The 22,473-nt window shown below is 36.9% G+C and overlaps 1 protein-coding gene and 1 long non-coding RNA gene across 3 annotated transcripts; one reads left to right on the plus strand and one right to left on the minus strand.

Annotated features, from left to right (window-relative positions):
- Window positions 1-7,190, minus strand: LOC102718923. The gene is made up of 2 exons (XM_040523023.1): window positions 6,841-7,190; window positions 1-181 (listed from the first exon to the last, which is right to left on the minus strand). Exons 1-2 carry the CDS (start codon window positions 7,188-7,190, stop codon window positions 1-3), a joined length of 531 nt encoding a protein of 176 aa, XP_040378957.1.
- A 7,116-nt stretch (window positions 7,191-14,306) lies between these two features.
- Window positions 14,307-22,272, plus strand: LOC102719374. 2 transcript variants are annotated; one of them, XR_001550053.2, is made up of 3 exons: window positions 14,307-14,486; window positions 17,599-17,736; window positions 21,740-22,272. It is a non-coding gene; the product is annotated as an uncharacterized LOC102719374 (long non-coding RNA). The 2 variants fall into 2 exon arrangements; XR_423377.3 differs by lacking the exon at window positions 21,740-22,272 and adding an exon at window positions 17,832-18,129.
- Window positions 22,273-22,473: the final 201 nt, after the last annotated feature.

Here is a 22,473-nt window from a genome sequence, read left to right on the forward strand (position 1 = left end):
CTATGGGGCCTTCTCCTCTGCCGGCTGCTCTAGCTCCCTCTCAGCTTGAGGCTTTGGGGCCTCCTCATCTCCTGCTGCCTCTTCCTCATCAGACTCTGCCTCCTCTGATGACTCTGCTGTAGGCACTTCTGACTCCTCATCTCCCTCCTCGACATACTCCTCCTCCTCTGTGTCATCATCACTATCAACAGGAGCAGGAGAGAAGAAGATGCGCCGGCTTCACCGGCGATGGTGCGTGCAACCTCATAGGCAGCGAACGGGTCCCCGAACTCCTCATCCTTAGACTCTGGAGGGATCTCGTGTCTTGACTCTCGCAACAGTTGATTGATCTTTCTTTCGTTTGCTTTGACTTTTACTGTTGTCTTCTTGCAGATCCCAAAGATAGCAGATAGTGTATGACACTTGTCGTGCTTTATTTGTCACGCACCATGATAAACTGGAGGACCATCGTGACCATCGTAGTAGTATTGGCGAAATCAGAACTTTCGTGGTTAGGTCCAATATTTTGATCTAGTTGTACTGTTGCTAGTGATCGCATCAGTTTCAGTTTAAGGTACTTTTGCATCTTTGATCATATTGATTAATTATTTTGTAACCGTATTGGATAGATCGAGACTTTCTTAGTTAGATCCAATATTCTCATCAAAACACATACTGTTGTTAGTGATTATATCAGTTTGATTCTAATTTACTCTTGTATTTTAGATTGATCTGGTTGACTATTTTGAGTGATATATGTTAACTTAATATTTGTGGTTTGGTATCTACAATCTCGTACAATCTTGGGTAGGTTCGATCTATTAGATTATGTTTATCAAATACTTTATATCAAGTTGATTTATCTTGCTCATTGTTTATCGAAGTTCTAGCCAATAAATTATGAATCATCAACTCATCATATCAATTATTTAGCGGGTCAATCTATTATTTATTAAGTGTGATCTTATGCCGCATTGGTTCGGTTTGACCTGTCAAGATTATTCTTAATAAGCTATATTAGGTAGATCGTGTTGGTAGATCTATGCTTGCTATTGTCTCTGGTGGCAGCTGCTGACTAATCAGCTCCTTATTGATTATCAATTATGGTCTATTTAGTATCTAACCTAACATTGCTAGGCGGAGTTTGATGCTGAATCGATTCGGTCTAACATTACTCCTAGTAAGCTAGGTTGGATATTTCATAGATCCGGGTTGAGCATCATCTGGTTGTATCAAGGGATGAAAACGGTTCGGAATCTTTCCGGATTCCGGACTAGTTTTCGGAAACAGAAATCGTCGGTCGGAATTTTTTTAGAATTTATCGGAACGGAAACGGATTCAGAATATTTTCTCAGAAACGGAAACGGATACGGTAAGGGCACTATCCATCGGAAATCAGAATCGGCCAGAATCTTTCCGGAATTTTTCTCAGAAACTTTTCGGATTTTTTCTGCAGGCCTATATGACATAAATTCACAGTATCAACCAAAATGGTCCAGCCCACTTCAGCAAGTTAGCCTTAAGTCCTTAATCAAAAACTTATAAAATCACTTTACTTTGTATCAACTTGTATGAGACATATTTTATTTTATAATATCATATGTGAACTTTTATAATAATCCATGTGATTTGTATTTAGTATAATAATTTTTAAATTATAGCCTTTATTTGGTATTTAGACAATCATTAACAAGGTGACTTATGAACTTGGTTGTAATGATAAAAAAATGTTGTGGTTAGTTGCTAATGTTTGAAATTTGATCTACTGTTTTAGGAAAAAAATTGAAACCTCGGTTTGAGAGTTTTTATAATACGCTAAATATTGGTTACCGTATCCGCTCTGATTCGAATTCGAGCCGTTTTCGTATTCGATAATATTCGATCTCGTTTTCGTTTTCGAGGTTTCCAATTTCGATTTCGATTCCGAAAAAATATGGAAACGGAAACAGTAAAAGTAGTTTCCGCCTGTTTTCAATCTGTTTTCATCCCTAGTTGTAGCTGATAATTCTTGCTACTCCGTACTCATTGTGTTTATATCAATAACATAGTCGATCGCCTTACTATAGTGCTCATATGTTAATTGGTTGATCGTATCAGCCCATTGGGCGATCGATTGTCTGATTTAATTATTTCTATATACCTTATCAATTATACTGGTAAAAAAAATTGGCACGCTCAAACCCGATTCTTTAGGACTTGCACGGGAGATAAACAATTCTCCCAGACCTTCGCGTGTGCAATAGCGTGATTTTCGCACACACCGGTGCAAAGTTTGCATCAACTGCCACCCACTTCGTCTCTATGCCTTCCAGGCATGCTGCTCTATTTGATGGGACACAATGTACCACTTTGAAGCACAAGATGAAGATGTATCTAACATCTTTGCACCTTAGTGTTTGGAAGATTGTGCTTACATGTGTTGACATCCCCATGGGTGTGACCAAACCAACTCTTGAGCAAGAAGTTCTCATTCATTGAAATACTCATGTCGCGAGCATTATACTCAGAGCTCTGAGTCCAAAGGCCTTTAGCAAGGTGGACCAAGTTGAGGAAGCCAAAGAAATATGAGTCACTTTTCAATTGGCCCAAGAAGGATCTCTGGACGTGAGGGAATCAAGAATTAAGGTTCTTGAAGGGAACTCAAAAGATTCGGGATGGAGGGTGACAAGACGCCCCAAAAGATGTATGATCAGATGATGGTTATCTCAACACAATTTGAGGACTTGGAAGCGAAGACATGACTGAATGAGTCGCCATCAAGAGGCTTCTCCAAGCATTTGTTCCAAGAAACTCAACTTTGCTGACACTTATCCGAAAAAACAAAACTTCAACATGCTTACTCTAAGCGATGTGATTTCAAGAATCATATCTCATGAGCTCTTCTAAGAAGATTCCAAGCACGTCAAGGCTCTCGCCAAGAACGTCACCATCGCCAAGAACAAGTAAGTCACATCTAAGGCCAATACCAAGTTGATGTAGTCTCAAGCGGTGATGAAACTGATGTTCAAGATTTTGTTCTCGTCGTCAAAAAAAATCAAGAGGTTCATGAAACAAGGTGGCTATGGAAGAAACAACAGTGGTGACAAATCCAAGAATTGGCAATCTAAAAGAGTTGGTTACAAGTGTGGGAAGTATCACCATTTTATCGACGACAACCCTAAGAAAGCTAAGGAGCAAGTTTCGGTGCTTATGACCAGAAGTTTTGATATGTAACTTAATTCCGCTGCTAAGTTTTTTAAGAAACATCTAATCACCCCTACTAGACGACTCAACGGTGCTTTCGCCGCCATCCTTCTCCTCACATCCAAGCTACTAGTGGCCCCTGCCCCCTGACTCATCTCGATGGCCTTTCTTGCCAAGGTGCAATGGCCCCTGTAGAGAAATAAAAGAGAGATGAGGTATTTGATATGTGGATTCCATGAATTCTTTTAAAGTTTTTTCGACCCCCCGCAGGACCAAAATTACTACGTTGGTGCCACATGTATGGTGACATAGGACCAAAATTGCTCTAGATTGTGTAGGTTATTTCTTCTAGTTTAAATAATTTAGAGGGTAATTGTAATGACCCAAAAAAAGTCGATTGAAGTTATGTAGTACAGCAGAACCTTACCAAAAAGCTCCCTAAAAAGTGTGGCCCTGTCTAGTTCCCAAAAACATCACATCAAATCTTTATACACCTAAATGAAGCACTGAATATACATGAATATTAAAACTAATTACATAGTTAAGGGGGAAATTATGAGACGGATCTTTTGAGCCTAATTAATACATGATTAGCTATAAGTGCTACAGTAACTAACACGTGCTAATGATGGATTAATTAGAATCAAAAGATTCATCTCGCGGTTTCTAGTCGGAATTTGAAATTTATTTGGTAATTAGACTACGTTTAATACTTAAATGTGTGACCGTACTTATCGATGCGATGATTTTGCTAAATCATTTTGCAAACTGAAGACAGCCTAAGTGGAACTAAGGTGGTGTTTAGTTGGTAAAAATTTTTTGGTAAAAACATCACATCGAACATTTGATCGGATGTCGGAAGGGGTTTTTGGACACGAATGAAAAAACGAATTTCACGGCTAGCCTAGAAACCGTGAGACGAATCTTTTGAGCCTAATTAATCCGTCATTAGCACATGTTGGTTACTGTAGCACTTATGGTTAATCATGGACTAATTAGGCTCAAAAGATTCGTCTCAAGATTTATTCCATAACTGCGCAATTAGTTTTTTGGTTCATCTATGTTTAATGTTTTATTTAGGTGTTCAAAAATTCGATGGGATGATTTTGGAAAAAAATTTGGGAAGCCTAAGAATGCTTGGATAGAGAAACCTTCAAAGCGCAAAGCCGCAGGCGAGAGGAAAGTCTATTTATGGCAATACACAGCAAGATTACTTGTCAAACAAGGTCAATCTACGCCCTTGACACGCTGGCCCCACCCACAGTAACCTCGGGCCCACAATCCAGAAAGGTAGGCATTAATTTTCCAAGTTAGGCATGCGTGTGTGTCTGCGCCGGCTCGCTTTTCGTTCGTGCAACGCATGCAGATGCTGCAAAACGTACGTGTTGCGAGGGCCAGAGCCGCTGTATGTATTCTCCTCTCCTACAGTCTTCCCGTTTCAAAAGTTTTCAACCATGTTGCTTCTGCGAACCATGCATATCTAAACTAATAGGGCTGTGTTCGGCAGCCCTGTCGTTAATCCGCCCGAAAAATACGATAATAAATTAGTACATGATTAATTAATTATTAACTAAAAAAATAAAAAAATAGATTAATCTGAATTTTTAAAGCAACTTTTCTATAGAAAATTTTCGTAAAACACACACCGTTTAGCAATTCGGATACCTACGTGCGAAAAACGAGGGAATCTATTGTTAGAGCAAGGCTAATAATATAGCCAACTTGTTGGCTATAAGGCTCCTTGTAGTATTCTCTTAGTCCACTCATATAATAGTTATCTCTTTATCATTAATGTAGGACCCACATATCTCTGTCACGTAATTTCTTGGTTCTTGTTTCCAAGCTGTCTATAAGATTATCAGTCCACTACTTCTCTCTCTTTACCTCTCTCAACTCCACATAAGTATTTAGCCAGCTTGTAGCCTGCTATTATACTTAGCTCTTAAGAAGGGGAAACGAAAGGGTGTAGGAGTACTGCTGTAGCTATTAAGAGCAAGGCTAATAATAGCCAACAAGCTGACTATAAGAATTCTTATAGTATTTTTATAGCCCACCCATACAGTAGTTAGCTCTTTATCATTAATGCAGGACCCACATGTCACTCGTACATAATTTCTTGGTTCTTGTGTCCAAGCTGGCTATAAGATTACAACCCACTACTTCTCTCCTCCACATAAGCATTTAGCCAGCTCGTAGCCTGTTATTATACTTGCTCTAATAAGTAGTAGTAGGAGCATTAGCTTCTTACTGTCTGATGACTTGGATTATGTTTTTCCCCATGATTAATTTTAGGCTTTTAGCGAACGTTTTCTGGACAACTAAACAATATTTTTTTAAAAAATAATTTTATCATCTTACTTTTGTAAAGTATAATTTTTTAACTTTGTTATAGCTAATTTCTATCTTTTACACTATTAAATAGCTATAAAAAATTAGATAATATTTCATCTTCATCTAAAAAAACACAGTAACCTTATAAGGGCGGTCCAAGTGGAGGAAACCGACATGGTTGTTATAGTATAAGAAATTATCTATAGAAACTATTGTCCAAAGTGAAGGTGTTTTCGAGTAATAATTGTCTTCTATTTCTCTTCTAACTCTATATTTTTTCACTAATAATGAGCATGACATATGTTTTCTAGAAAGTAGTGGTTTCTTTCCAATGGTGAATTTATGGTTTCTTGGTGTATTAGGTGAAAAGAAGACTTGGTTTCTTCATAAGAAAACCATTTCTAAATTTTTCCTCTCTTTTTTTATTAATTACGTTGTCATGTCATCATTTTATTTATATGGCAAGCTATTTAATAAGGATAGAAACAACCATTAATATATCATTAGGACTGCCCTTATAAGTTTATATATATATGTATGTACTTTCTGTGAAAGGACCACGCAAGATCAAGTGACGGGGTAAATGAGAGAAGTGATAAAAGAGAGGATGTGCCACATTTCACGTGTTACCCGCCCCACGTTCCATAATCATTTTTCGGATTTTCATATCGTTCCCATAAGTATATCTGATACTATTTTCGTTTCATATTATAAGATTTTTTAGTCTTGTCTAAATTCATTAATTGATGAATGTATATAATATATATATATATATATATATCTAAATTCATTAGCATCCATATAAATCTAAACAAGACTAGAATGTCTTATATTGTGAAACAGAGGAGTAGTATTTATTGTACTTGTCTAGTTGATATTTTCCATTATGAGTAATTTTATCTTGAGAAAGTATAATATAATAATAATTGATTTATTTTATTATAAAGTTTAAACTCTAATAGGTATAGTAATTTCATTTGGGACGGGCCGGGAGTAGGCTCGGTGTCACGCCACATGAGAGCAGTGCTGTCTGAAATCGGTCACCGATAGTTGTAGGTTCTCGTCGGTCTAAAACTTTTGAGAAAATTCACTGTGTGTCACTGAGTTTGTCACCTTTCAACGATATACCACTGAGTTTACCAAGTTCTACAATATGCCCTCTATTTTGCTGAATCTCTATGTCATACCCCTAGCGGTAGCAGTCTGTTAGACTTTAGTTATCTCTAGGGTTTACTTTTCTTAAATGCCAAAAATACCCTTCACTCAAATAAAATCACCTAGAGGGGAAAGAAGGTAGCTCGATTGGATCTGAGCCATGGAGGAGGAGGAGGAGAGCATGCAAGCAACCATGCCGCCGGCTGCATCCTCAGCATCGTCGCCTGCGAGTCTGCCCCCAGTGCCGACGCTAGCAGCCGCGTCCTTGCCCCTGCCCCCACCCCCAGCGCCGACAGCCGTGTCCCTGCCCTCTGCGTTGGCGTCGACGGCTGCATCGCCGACCCCGTCGCCGGCTGGCTCCGCGACCTCGCCCCCGCGCCCAGCGCCGCCAGCGGCCTCTCCCCCGCCACCTGCGTCGCCGGCGACCTCTCCCCCACGCCCAGCGCCGCCGCTGGCCTCTCCCGTGCCACCTGCGCCGCCGCCGGCCTCTCCCGTGCCACCTGCGCCGCCGCCAGCCTCTCCCCCGTGCCCAGCGCCGCCATGTAAAATGTTTCTGGGCATCAACTAGTCCATCCATGTCAACTAGAAGCAAAAAGAAATTAATAGCTTAATGTACTTGTCTGTGGATTCTGGGAATGTAAAATGTTTTTAACTTCTGAACTAGTTAAGATCCACTTTTAGATTTGGTAATGTTGAACTTGGTTGTGTTGAACTTAGATTCTATACCACTACATGCAGTGTTATATTTTGCACCATTATGTGAATTTAACTGTGTGCTTTGAGATCTTCTGTGTTTTTATGCACCTTACTAGTAATATGTTTACTATGTTCAGTTGCATCCATACAAGTGAATTTTAATATAAATTTAAAATATAAATTTTAAAATATATTCTCAGTTCTCAGAATTTTATTTAAAATATATTCTTAGAATTATATATTTAAAATATAAAATTTAAAATCTATTATCAGTTCTTAGAATTTTATCTTTAAAATATAAATTTTAATATATATTCTCAGTTCTCAGATTTTTATATTTAAAATAAAATTTTAAAATATATTCTCAGAATTTTATATTTAAAATAGAAATTTAAAATATATTCTCAGTTCTCAGAATTTTATTTTTAAAATATAAATTTAAAATATGTTGTCAGAATTCTATATTTAAAATATAAAATTTAAAATCTATTATCAGTTCTCAGAATTTTATCTTTAAAATATAAATTTTAAAATATATTCTCAGTTCTCAAAATTTTACATTTAAAATATATTCTCAGAATTCTATATTTAAAATATAAATTTTAAAATATATTCCTAGTTCTCGGAATTTTATATTTAAAATATAAATTAACTTGTAACATTGATTATTAGCATTATCATCGTCTCACTGTCACAGATGACAATCTCGGATGGCAAACGACAGCTATGCTATATAGGAGCAAATGCCACAGGGGCAAATTCGTCCTTTCTTCAGTGCTAACAGCCGAATTGCTATCGTTAGGGGTATGACATAGAGATTTAGCAAAATAGAGGATATATTGTAGAACTTGGCAAACTCAGTGGCATATTGTTAAAAGATGATAAACTTAGTGGTACACAGTGGATTTTCTCAAAACTTTTCTAGATTTATTTTGGTTACACGTGGCAAATTAATGGATCGTTTTGAACATGAATTTGACTACGTTTTCTATATATATATATATATAAGCGATGATAAAAAATATTCTCACGTACGTCGTACGTACAACCTACGTTGCTGAAGACGAAGAAGACCGGAAGAGAGCGGTCATAAGTCATTTGTTATATACTTGGTCGTCAAAGAATATATATATGCGTACGTGTTCATGCTAGCTGCAACATATATGTCCGATTTTGGCACATCAACGTCGCAGGTGCTGTGTTCTAGTGCCACACTCCTGCTGCTAGATGCTGTTAACATCATTTCTCAGTATAGTGTCCCATGCATTGATGCATGCACGGATGGAATAATTCTATTTAGGTCACGTTCGGCACTCCCTATAACTAGATTAGATTATCTCGTTTTACGTACGCATATTTTCTAAACGGTATTTTTTTTAAAAAAAATTTATAGCAAAGTTTCTTTAAAAATTCATATTAATATATTTTTTAATTTTTTATAACTAATAATTAATTAATCATCTACTAATTTACGACTACGTTTTCCGCGCCGGATATCCTACCCGTTGCCGAACGCGGCCTTAGTGAGCATAGATTCTAATAAAAACTAGGTTTTTGGATTTCTGTCTTCTAATTCGTTTTCTAGATTTTTATAATCTATGTGTTCTTAAAAACTAAGTGCTATTAATTTAGAATAATTTCTTCTAGAGATATACTATATATGTCAGAAGCTGCAGCTATCCAAGTTTGTTGGCCGCTGCTGGGAATATCATATCGTAGTCGGCCAAACAGCCGAAAGTTCGATCCCTGTTGCTGTCGACCGATCGAGCACGTCAATTTTATGTACTTGTTGTCTTCTCATGTCCTGTTTATTCCTCTTGACTTAAGGTTTTAGCACGTGATGCCTTCTCATTTTTTTTATTACTTTATTATGATTCCATGACAAAATTTTACCTCTCATTTGTCAGCCAATGGATTAGGGTAACTTGAGATATATAAAATTGAAGATGCGCGCGAGCGCACAAATTAAGGTCACAATCCACGCAACGAAACGAGAGGTGTTTCGAGAAAACGTCGTTGCTAGCGTGGGAGGACTCAGGGCAGGTGAAAAGGCAACGAGCTTCATTTGTTCATTAATTTATATTTATTATCGAGCATTATTTATTTTTAAACTTTGACCATTCATCTTTTTTACAAACTTTTTTCTAAATACTGAAATACAAACCACGTTATTAAAGGGTGTATTATGTACTAAACATAATAATAAAACTTTTGTTTTATCATTATGTAATGATTTAAAAATTATTGGTGATCAAAGTTGCTGCGATATCGGTCAATGGTGCATGATAAATAAAAAGGAACGGATGGGCTAGCATCTTAGAATATTTTTGAATGGTTAGTTTACTGGCCTACAAAAGTTCCCTTTTCTACAAAACGCAGGAAGATATGTTTATCAGAACACGAGAAGTGGAAACTACATGCATCAACATAAAATCCATATGTATGATTGAATGGTATATATTCGCAGTGAAAATCCTCTTAAAATTAATGGTAATTTGAACAACTAGTAGAAAAGGAAGAGTGGCCATGTACAAGATCCAGAGCAGGAAATGTCCCATAAATATGGCCACGAAGTAAATCTTGCATGTAATTATCTAAAAAAAATGATCAATGGCTACCGAGGAATGATCACCCTCGTCTTTTCGCTTCTGTTTATATTTTATACTTATAAGTTAAAATTTAAACTGTCAATCTTAATTTTAGAGTTGATTTTGACGTTTTTTTATCAACGTTTATTTTTAAAAATTATTTTTTATTTCTAAATATGCCATTTGGAATCACCCTTCACCTTGGTAGGGCCCTGGTCTTGCCATCTCCCTTACATGCCAGGATGTTGACGTCCATTTTTTACATTTGGGATTAAGAATATTTCATGTTCTACTCGCTTGCCATATACGTATTACTTCGGTCCAACGAGCCAGCCATATATATAGAAAGTTTTCGCAGAATTCCATCCCATGAGGTTCTAGAAGAACCATATTCATGATCCATTTCTCTGACCCATCTGAAGAGGTTCTCTCTCTTAGAAAATCTAGATGATTATTAGACCAAGTAAATTAATCATTTGACCTCCTAATTCCTAAACTTACACATCGATCTCATGTACTGCCACCTTGCTGAATTTTGGCCATCGCCGTCTCTACCAATAATGTACCATGTTATATATCAATTAATAGTATTGGCTCGGTGTGCCTCTGACAAACAGGTCCACTCTCCAGATCAATGGCTTATATATATATATATATATATATATATATACACACACAACTGTGGCTACCCTCCCTTATAGTAAAATATAAGGTGCCCCTTGTTTTTGCAAAGTAAAAAAAGAATCACTAATAATTAATTCGACTAAAAACATGTGTTTTTAGCCTCATAGATGTGATATCATTATATTTATATTTGAATATTTTCATATAATGCTAATTTTGTAGCTGTTGATGATACATTATTAAAGAAATAGACGGTCAAAGTAACATTGGAGATAATTTAAAAAGCAAATAGGCCTTATTATATTCTAGAAATGAATGAATATAATTCACCGAGTTTTGAATACACTATGCCTATGTGTAGCTGACAGTAGGATCCCAACCAAGTAATTAATCAAGCAAAATATAACTCAAAACCTATTTATATTTATAATAAGCTAGACAGTACTAGTGAATAGCAGTACTAAGAGACACATATCTGGCAACAATTTTGGCATGTTAGTATAATGCAGATAATTATCAGCAGAGAGAAGGAATCTTGGTGTTGCACCATCATTGCAAGCATAAGCAAGTCGAGAAAAACTCCAAACGCAATGAGAGGCAAGACATGAGAAGATTAGCCACGCTTGGTCCCCCATGCAAATTAGCAAGAGTCCTTACCCTAATCATGCATGTTAGCCTAGTCTCTATCAAAAAACAAACCATATATATATTATATATAGATCAGAAAAGGGATCAAGATCAGTTAAAGAAAGCTAGCAGAGCTAGCTATTGTAGCATCAGGAACAAGAGCAAAACGTCTCGATCCAGGAGTACCAGGAATAAAATCCATCAATCCATCGGGCATATGTTGCTTGGTTTTTTCAGGAAAAGTCAAACGACATATTTATAAATAAAAATTAATTTTTAAATAAAGTTTAATATAGGTGTTTTTAGTGATAAGGTTAAAAAATAAACTAGGACAAAAACTTTAAAATCTATTCTAAATTTAAGATTAAGAATTTAATTTTGGCTGATAGATATAAACAAAAGCGAAAAGACGAGATTGATATCAACCAGGCGTGGCCATATTGATCGATTGATCGTCGTCTATCTCGTTGGATTTATGCGCCTTGTATGTATCTTCTCTAGTAGTATTATTCAGAGTTTTGTTCCATCAGTGATCTTGATTCAGAGTTATTCAGATCGACAGGCATGCAGCAGGTGTGCATCATGGACATGGAGTACAATTAATTAACTAGCTAGTGATTGAGCTAGCTAGGGCTTTTGGACTCTTGCTGTCTCTGTGTGCTCGTGGTAGTTAATCATTCAATTCATGCCCACGTGTAATGCTGAATATATATTGCTGACATGTTCAGCCAACCAATGAAAAGCTGGGACCTGTTTGTTTTGTTCACCAGATCAAGAGGTTCAGAACAAGAAATTAAAAAGAAAGAGTAGTTTTCTTTGAGTGGAGGAATTGAACAAGAGTTGTTGAGGATGATTGAGAAGGATTAAAAAAAAATTCTGGCCAAGATTAGTTAAAGAAAATCATGTAATTGACCTTCTGCATGTTGGGTTAATTTATGTGGAATGGAATCACATATATCACCATCAGTGATTAGGTCTCCAGGTTGTAGCTGTAGGTGGTACGGTTTGACTGGAAATAATTTTTTTAGTGTAATTAATGAATGTTTGCTGCATTTCTAATCCTCAGCAGCACAAGCTCTGAAGAGGAAAAGGAGTTGTTGATTATGATTAGGAACGAACATTCTTGAGACAAATAGTCAAACACAGCTTATGAGCCTCTATGTAGTATGAGCGTTGGATGCTTAATTCGTCAAACCTTTGTATATGAAATTGTGTCATCATCACTCACTACCGGATTAGGTCTCGACTCTCGAGGTGTAATTTGTAGGTTGTACGTACGGTTTGGTTGAAAATGTTTTACATGTATTTTCTGCATTTTGCAAAATATATATAGTGCGGCAATTAATTATTTTCAATGATATCGAAAAATATACTCCATCGGTTTAAAATAGTTGTCACTGGTTGCTATTTATTTGTTCACTTTGACTGGTTGCCTTTTCTTTTTGGAAAATAATTGTGTATGGCTAAAATATGTTAGGTTAGTGATGTGTGATGCACAAATATACAGCCATACGACTTTCATTAATCATCATCTAATTATTTAAGTGCTATTAACTACCAAAGCTAAAACAATTATGATCAACGGTGATAAGTAAATAATGATAAGTAAATAAAGACCGAGCACATAAAACAACACAGATGCACATTACCTGCAAATGCATCTCTTTAATACACGATAGGAAAAATAGAATCTCACAAAGGGCTCTTTTGAATCGAAGGGTTTCTGAGGAGAACTTGGAGGATTCAAAACCTTAGGTAAATTTTACTACGAGGCCCTTTGAAACAAATGAATAGGATGTCGAAATCCTAAGGATTTGCTCCCTACGTGTTCAATTCTCCACGAAAATAAACATGAGCTCATTTTTCTTCAAGAAGTCCAGTACACTGATAAACATGAGCTCAAAATTTTATTTTCCTTTGACAAATGCAATACACTCTCTTCCTATCTTTCTCTAGTTTCTTTCTCTGCCACATCCAAATTCTTTTGACTTGTGTTTAGTTCCTGTGAGGCTGTGAACCAACCAAAGGTGCAAGGTCAAGTATTCCTATGTTTGTGTTAAAACATTATTCCAATGTTTGAAAATCTTGTAGGATTCTATACAAGTTGGGTGAAAAAAAAAAATCCAACATGCGGTTTACTCTTCTTATAATTATATTGTGGGCTTTCTTAGGCCCAAAAAGAGTACATCCAAAGGAATAAGTCCACCGAACGTCCCCCAACTTAACATCGAGTTTTTAAAGCATCTCTAAACCGCAAACCAGAAATGTTGGACCTCAAACTTTCAAATCCCGTTTAAAATAGGTCCTAGGGCAGTATGGATGAGTGGTTTCGCTGACGTGACATTGTTGACCTAGGTCTGCTCATGCTGATTAAGCGCTTAGATGGCAAAAAAGGCCCACACGTCATTCTCATTTCTAATCTCTTCTATCCTCCATCTCTCTCCAGATGAAGAGAGGACGGGCCCACTAGCAGCGACGGCGGCGAGGTTGTCGCCGGCCGGTGATCGGGGGAGGCAAAACGACGGCGGTGGCTGAGCGCGGCATGCTTTGTCGTGGCTGTCCGATTGCTCGCATCGGTCACCGCACGTCGACACCCGCATCAGTCGCCGCCGACCCTTCAGCTACTGTCGCCGCACTCATGCGGATCCGTCGCCCACCCACGTCGGCGGCCACACGTTGTCGCTGGCCTGCCCGCCACCGACCGCATTGACCGCCGCCCGTGCTCTGCCCTCCAGTCGCGTCGGTCGTTGCATGTGTCGTCGACTACGCGGCCTATCCGCCACCGCCACCGACCGCATCGGTCGCCGCACGTCGTCCATAGCGCGGTCGGCACCACCATTTTCCGCTGTACCAGCGCGCCCGTCAAGCTCACGGTCCACCTTCTCCCCCTTTCCTCTCCCTTCCTTCCCCACATCAATAACTAGTAAAAAAAGAGTCAATACAGTCGGAGAACCTTTTTTGGACGGATTATGCGAGTTTAAGAATACACATTTCTGATATTCTGGTTAAGGAACGAAAAACAAAAACAAACTTGGCTTTTCCACATCCAAACTAATCTCAGAAAAAAGCCGAATGGATATATGGGCCCATTCCACAGCAAATTAATCTGGAGGCCCATTGGGCCCACATCACCCGTCTCTCCATCTAGTAGCGGCGAACGAGTAGTGGCCGCCGCCGCCGCCGCTCTTCCCGGCGACGGCGAGGCCATCTCTCCTCCCGGCGCCTCCGTGCGGTCGCCGCTCTACGGGTCCCGCGCGGACGAGCCTACGGGAAAGCGGCGACCTCCACCATCCAGCCCACGCGGTGAGTTCTCTCTTCCCCCTCTCCTCCGTTGAGGTGAAAGCACATGTTTGGGATGCTAGGCAATTTTTCACTGAGACCATAGCAGATCTGCTTGCATATTCATAACTTGATTGGCGAAATGCATAGCCTCTCTTTCTTATTGATTTTCTGTCTGGATTCATGACTGATTTTTTTAATATGTATTTTTCACTCCCGTGTTTAGCTCGCAGTGGTGCTTGTTAGCATGATGCACAGATGAAGTGTTCATCAATATTTTGGTTTTAAATTTTAACGTGACTAATTAGTTTCGAAAACCTAGAATGCCAGACTTTTAAAAAGACGGAGAATTCCGAACTGATAAAAAAAAAAGACAGAATGCTTATGAGACATTTTGGAAATACTACTAATACTAGATGAATAATCCACCTCTCATTTATCATGGATCAAACTAGTCGTGGTTCTAATTTCCAACCAAGTTTGTGTCTACAGACTGGTAAAGCTGTAATCACGGTTCCTAGGGCATGATTGTAGGAGGAAAAGTGATTTGAGTACACATTTATGCGCATCACTGCAGTAAGCTGTTTACATACTCTTCGAGAATGGGAAGCTTTTGTTTCTCATTGTAAGTGTACATTACTCGGACCATTCTTGCCAGATTCAGGGACACCTCTTGAAATACCGGCGAAAATGATTTTGTACAGAAGCACTCGGTGTTTAGTTCCTCCCAGGTTTTCGAAATCATGTACATGATGTGTTTCTTCGCATCGTGAGAGGAGCATGAAGGATTTTCATTCATGTAACAGTCCTGGTAGGAGCCATCATACCCGTGTTGCTCTTCATCCTGAAAAGTATCCAATCAACAAGATTAATATATAGTGGGCATGCATATTTCCTTACATGAATTGCACTTTTATACTTATTATTTCTAAAAGCCATAGAACATTATCAATTATGTTTGTATTAAGGGCTATTTGGTCTCCAATCTTCCCCTAATAAAGTAAGTAAATGCCAGCAAAATTTGACTACCTTGGCACATCCCAAGTCATCTGAGAGCCTTAGAATTTTGGCACAAGAGGTAATAATTGGTGGGTTGTGCTCAAGTAAATCCACAGCATCTCTAGTGACTCCTTGCCCCAACAGAAAGAATGCATGCACCAGCACAACATGAACTCCCGTGCTGATAACACCATTTTTCAAATAATCAGACGTTGTTGGCGTCTGATTATTAGCAAACCATCTTGTTTCGACGAAAAATGCTTCGAACAATTTTTCCCACTGCATGTGTCCAAGGCACTATTAAAATACACAGCAGGACTAACATACTGAAAAATGTTCTTTTGGATGTCGATAGGTTAGTGTTCAATTACCGCTTTCCTGAAATGTTGAATTGGGTTGTAACCATGTTCCTTTTCAACCAATTCTGCCATGTCAGTTGTAACATTGTAAAGTGCCTGATAGCACGTCCTCATGTAGCTCGGAAGTGAATTGGTATCTTCATCAATATCCCATCTGTACAAACCATAATTTAGGCATTTCAAAACAGAGTATTTCATTTATCTGAATAAACATGGGTAGCTTCCATTGACTGACCTTTTAACAACATCCGTGAACACTGATAGTTCGTCTGGTGAACCAACAAGATCAAAGATGTCATCCACAACGTAGATGAATGAAATCACTTTAGTGATCTCCAATCTGTACTTGGAAGATCCTACACCAGGCTGAATGATAGACATTGCCCACATGTACCATTTTTGCACCTGGTCTCGAGCAAATGGCAATTCTTGTGCTAATCCCAGGTCCCTCCACCACCTAGCAATATTGGTACAGTTATGTCAATTCTACATATTGCAGATGCAAATTAACTATTTTGGGTGTGGTACTTATGGATTATTACGAACCCCATGATATGTCAAAACATACATTTTACAATAACCAGCTTAATTCTATAATTACAAAGGAACAATATTTGCATCACCTTTTCCAAATGTGGCACAAACAGCCTTAATAATCATACTACTACTATTATAGAGCCTAGGTATCTAACAGTTTTTGTACCACCTTTTCCCATGTAATATATGATAATTTAAATTCCGCAGGGTTTTGTGGTGAGATATCTACTTTGTTGTTATATTGCTGTCTTGCGACGTTTTACCTTTTTAAGCATTATTGGTATTATATATTCTATTAAACAACATATTGTCTTTTGTTTCTATTACATTTATTTGTATGTAGCTTTAGAAATATCTAGTGTAGACTTTTGTTTACATGAAAACACATGATTTTTGGAAGTGCACGCTTTCATCACACCATAAGGATCAGAAAGCTTGTAAAGAGGAAGGAATTAAGTTGAGGTCTTTACCTTGTAAATTGCATTAGTTCAATTTGATGCTGTGATCTGTTATGGTGGTACTCTGCCAACGCAAGCTCTTCCATAGCATGATTCCTTCCTAACATCCCTTGGAAATATTTCAGGTTGTGCTTTACCCTGTACTTAGGCAGGCTGAGATGGTATGGGTGCACCAAGTCTTCCCTAATAAAATTTGACATACTTGGTTCAAAGTAGTTCAAAGAGGACCAGAGTTGTTTGCTTGTGAACCCATGAGCTTTATGAAGTACTTCTTCTCCCATGTTCAGATGTGATGCATCATGCAATTTCAGAAGCCCTTTGATATCTCTACTAATGGCCTTGTCAAATTCTCCATCCTTGTCAATGAATTTCCGGAACATATCTGCCACATAGAGATCATCGTTTTATAATTTCCCAGTGAAACAACAATGAAAAGAAATTAATAAGAACATGGATGCGATGATCCTTTTTGGGACACACAAGACACAGTTGCTGCACGCTGTTTCTTTTCATCAATTGTAGCAATTGATTTTTTTACCCCCTATAGGACACTTTCGAGTGACACCATTTACCAGGAGGCACTTTGAATTTTGCTGGAAAACCACGACTTTAGAGTATCACATAGCAATATTTGCATATTAAGTATTAGCATTTCGTTTTCAGATCATATTATAGTTGTTGATTTCGTGCTTAATATATCTCACAAGGGCTGGAAGAAGACTTCTTATTTATTGTCTATTAATTAAATAACCGGAAGCATTTCTATCCTGATATAACTTTCAGGAAAAACATTTGGGAGTTGCACTGACCAGATGATACATCATATCGGCCTTCTCGTAGCGAGGTGAATGATAAGGCGGCATCAAAAACGCCGAAATCCGTTTCAAGGAAAGCCTTGTGGCTGCGATAAAATGATTCCAGGTGCGTATTGATCTGCTCAGAAAAGTAGTGGTCGATTGAGAGGCGTTTGAGTGAATCGACTGTGATCATGGCCTGTGTTCTGCTGTTCTCTTCAGAAAGCATCTTCTTCAGTGCTGCTATGTTCTCCATGTGGTTATCATGGATCAAGTCCTGTTTGAAAAGAAGCAAATTTGACACCATCAGTATTTTGGGTTTTAACTGATGAAAGTGTTTAGAGCTCTCATTTATTAATGTGATGGTTATCTACCCCCAATATCCACCTATTACAGTATCTACCCATGTTAGCTTCAGTCTCATCAAGTTTCACAGGATTTTTCCTAAACAATTTGTCAGATACTCCCTTCTGCTGCCATTGAGAACATACACCCCAATATTTTGGCTTTTGCTTATGCTTATAAGTCAAAATTTGAATTTTCAATCTGAAATTTATAGTTGATTTTAAGTTTTTCATTGTAGTTTATTTTTCAGTTTTGGCTTTTAGGACGCCATAAACATTTATATAAAAATTTTATTCGCGAATTATTTTCTATTTACAAGTATGACATTTGTTTTTTTTAAACCCAAAAGATGATCCTTCTTTCGTCTCGAAGGTCATAAATTATAGAAAGCTTTCCAGGGAAAGGTGATGGCGAATCCCTGGCATTACGTAATGCGTACTGGAGTTGATCCCCCTTCACCGAGAAATTTAACCTTTTGCCGCTCTTACGAGTGGTCAAAATAGATTTATCACTCGTTGTTTATGACATGTAGGTTCAGTGATAAATCTGTTATGAACATTTGTAAGAGTGACAATAAGTTAAATGCCCCGTCTTCACCTGAACCTCATAACGTCTTAGCCCTCTTTGTTTAGGATTAGGTTTATTGACTTCAGCTTTTAAGCCGACTTTTTTGCTTACATGGTTTACAAGCGGTTGACTTTAAAGCTTTAAAATTAACAGTTAGGTGCCACCTCTATTCAAAATAAACCAAAAGAGTTACTCAAACCAAGCCTTTGACTTAACGGTGTAAGAGTGCCTTATGTCTTAAAAAACTCATTGAAAAAAGTTGATTGTTTGTTTAGGCTTATGTATTTTGGTTTATAAGTCGGCCTGTAAGCTCAAACAAAAGTGCCCTAGCCTGTTGGGATTTTGTTTCCTTTTCTTTTGGGGCCTTAGGTCCATTTTCTTTGTAGTATCTGGTCTTCTCCAGGCCAAATTCCACTAGTGAGGGGACAATGCACCTGGGCCTCACAGCTCATATGTTTATTTGTTTTGTTCTGTTTTGTTTTCTAAATTGTTTTTAAAATTCATTATAACTTTATGTTGACAAAGTTTATAGGAACATAGAATAACAAAGTTACACCGTCTCCGGTTCATACTATAAGATGTTTTGGTTTTACTTAGATTAAATATGATTCATATATTTGTATATATTCATTAGTATCCACATAAATATAGGAACTAAAAAAATTATAATATAAAATAGAGGTAATAGTATATAATATCTAGTATAAAATTTTTAGGTATAAAGTTTTTCTTCACAAATATTTCTACGTGTATGCCTTTTTTGATGAGCTAATATTTTGTTGAATTTGATTCAAATTATACATATAACAGATATATATGTATTTACAAAGTATATGTGTATGAATATTTGTTTTTATAATGTTTTCAATGTATATGAGCCAATATATTTTTCCCTACGCAAAAAATACATGCGGTTACTTTTGTATGTGGGCTCCAAACGTAAACGGGGCAGCCTGACGTCACACATAGGCTCGGTGTCTGTCAGCATTCCCTGCGGGCTGCTCTGGCGTAAGGCCAATCTCCAATGATAGAGATAACATACTATTTATAAGTATTTTAAAAGATAACTTTTTTAATAGTCTAGCTCTTAACTAAGAGATAACTTTTATCTCTCTTCTATTAAAATATTATATAGTATACCTTATAGGTAGCCATTGGTGACCTAATAGACTAAGGGCGTGTCTTTTTAGCCCCATGTCATATCAGATGTATAGACTCTTATTATAAATATTAAAAGTAGACTAATTATAAAACTAGTTATAGAAATGAAAGCTAATCTACGTGACAAATTTTTTAAGCCTAATTAATTCATAATTAGAGCATGTTTACTGTAGCATCATATATCATATAGACTAATTATGGATTAATTAGGCTCAATAGATTCGTCTCGTGAATTAGTCCAAGATTATGGATGTGTTTTATTAATAGTCTATATTTACTATTTATAATAAGTGTTCAAACATTTGATGGGACAAGGGACTAAAGTTTAGCCCTCGCCCCAAACACCCCCTTAAAAGGGTGATTGTCTGTTCTTTTTTGGAAAAATAAACAACATATTTGTAAATAAAAAGTAAATTGTAAATAAAAATTTTATATGTGTTCTTAGCGATTTAAAAGCCAAGGTTGAAAATTAAACTACGATAAAAAATCATAAAATTAACTTTAAATTTAAAACTAAAAAATTAAATTTTAGATTATAAGCATAGGCAAAAGCGAAAAGATGACAGTGAACCCCCAACCCTAAATAAAAAATAAGAATAGTTTTTACTTTATATTACTTAAACTACATAATAATTGTAATTGTGTATATTGTCCTTACAAGTAGGTGGCTAATATTTTGTTTCACTCCAATTTCAAATCTGTGGAATAAAATGTTTGCACCCCCATTCTAAAATATAACAATATTTAATTATGTATCAATAAAAATTGATTGACCAAATAGATTGCCAAAATTTGCTATATTTTGAGATAAATGTAGTATTAGTAAATATAAGATAGATAATTTGTTTATTATTTTGCCAATGTCTAATTTATGAATCTGATTATTTACCTAGAGTTTTAAATCAAACAATATCATCGTTGCTTACAAGTTTGCTATTGACCTATGAAATTTTTTGAAATTTACTTATATATTTAAGCTATCTGTTTATTTTAAGAGCATTTTTATCATCCTAAATTTAGTATCTAGAGGTATCATAAATTTTAGTATAAAATTCTGTTGCCTTAAGGTATATATACCTTCAGGTATTAAATTGTTATAAAAATTTATGGGAGTATTTTTTTCAAAGGACGGCAAAATAACTCTCATAGTAATTACTAGCCCATTTGTCCTTCGCATGCTTAGATCCTGGATTTGTGCCTGAACTTTGGGCCGCATGCCCATTAAGGTCTGCCCGTCACCGCAAGCTAAGGGTATCCAGTTATATAGGCTACGATGTGGTAATGCCATGCATAAACCCTAGTTTAGTCACCGTGATTCCCAATAAGGTATATAAGGAGAGCACCAACGGCAGGATTTTTCTTATTAAGTGAATTTTAGTTTTTTAATTTTAAAACTAAACCCTCTAATAACTAATTTTCTTATCTAAACCTTTGGTCCACACACATTCCAACTAGTATGGCTAAACACCATCACACCATAAAGGCGAATACAAAGATGTTTATTAGCTGACTTTCTTAAATATCACATATGTAAATTTGCTGATATGGATGAAAGAGAGGAAGGAGAGAAAAAAAAACTGCATGACAACGGCTAAGAGTCGACTTTTAGCATTTATTAAAGAAAATTTTGTTGTATGGGGTGAGTAAAAAGGTAAATCGTGTAATAAAAATATTTTATTGTATTAATGAAGAAACTATGCCAGACTCTATGTTTGCACATATTATTATAAAAAAGATTCTTGTTACTGACATGCATGGATCATACAAGAGTTCATAATGGGCTCATCCTTTAAACATGTACTAAGAAGTTCGCTGCTACATCATTGTAGCTAACATGGCACAAATATTGCCACACCATTAAGAGTGACGTAGTTAAATAACCCCTACGCCATGAGCTACTGGAATGGTTGATGTGGATAAATCAATCGTTGAAGGTTACTTTTAAAATTAAAAAAGTCAAATAATAAAAAGAAAATCAATGCAGTGATACACTCATCCTAAGAAAACCCTAAAGAATGAATTAGTATATAAGCCTTAAAGACTCATGTCTCCTACAGGTTAAACAAACATGATGAAGCTGCCATCCATCAACGTACGTACCTGGTCCTGCAGTAAACGTGAGCAGGGCGCATTGGTTGGAAGCTGTTCTTGACGAGAAGAAGCAACTGGCCACCGGCAAAATCCATGACGGCCGCGGCGGCGGCCGGCGGCCATCGCCGGAGCGGCGGTACAATTGTTCAGGGAGGAGACGACGCCCATGGCCATGGCTGGGCCAACCATTATAGCAGGAGTCATTGAACAATTTCTTCCCTGGCAAAACAATGGATGCTCCTGTGGCTGAATCTTCCTATTCATTGCGTGTATTTATATCCGACGTAAGATGACTTGTATGAAAATTTAACAATTTGACCCCTTTATGAGAACTTATTTGTAGAATAGATTGCACTAAAAACTAATTGAAAAATAAACCTGATGCCAAAAATGTATGAAAAGATAAACTTGCTCTTCAACGTGAGACCTGATGGTGCTAAATTATGTTGTTCAAGGCTTCAAGCCCCGATAGGTGCACATTTCTCATATGTTGTTCTTGCTTGTGAGCACTCAAGCTGTTTAAAGATGTTTGACTTTTTTACTTGTAACGTTTTATCATTTGTCTTATTCAAAAATTATAGAAATATCATTTATTTTGCTTGTGACTTATTTTATTATCAAAAAACTTTAAGCACGACTTGTCTTTTTTTTTTATATTTGTACTTAATTTTTGAATAAGATGAATGATCAAAAGTTGTAA

This window comes from Oryza brachyantha, chromosome 4 (assembly GCF_000231095.2).
Source record: "Oryza brachyantha chromosome 4, ObraRS2, whole genome shotgun sequence".
Lineage (NCBI taxonomy): Eukaryota > Viridiplantae > Streptophyta > Magnoliopsida > Poales > Poaceae > Oryza > Oryza brachyantha.

Coding starts and splice junctions, on each gene's coding strand:
- LOC102718923 (XM_040523023.1), bottom strand. CDS start 7,190: ATGGCGGCGCTGGGCACGGGGGAGAGGCTGGCGGCGGCGCAGGTGGCA. Junction 182..6,840: donor AGGATGCAGCCGGCGGCATG/GTTGCTTGCATG, acceptor TCCTGTTGATAG/TGATGATGACACAGAGGAGG.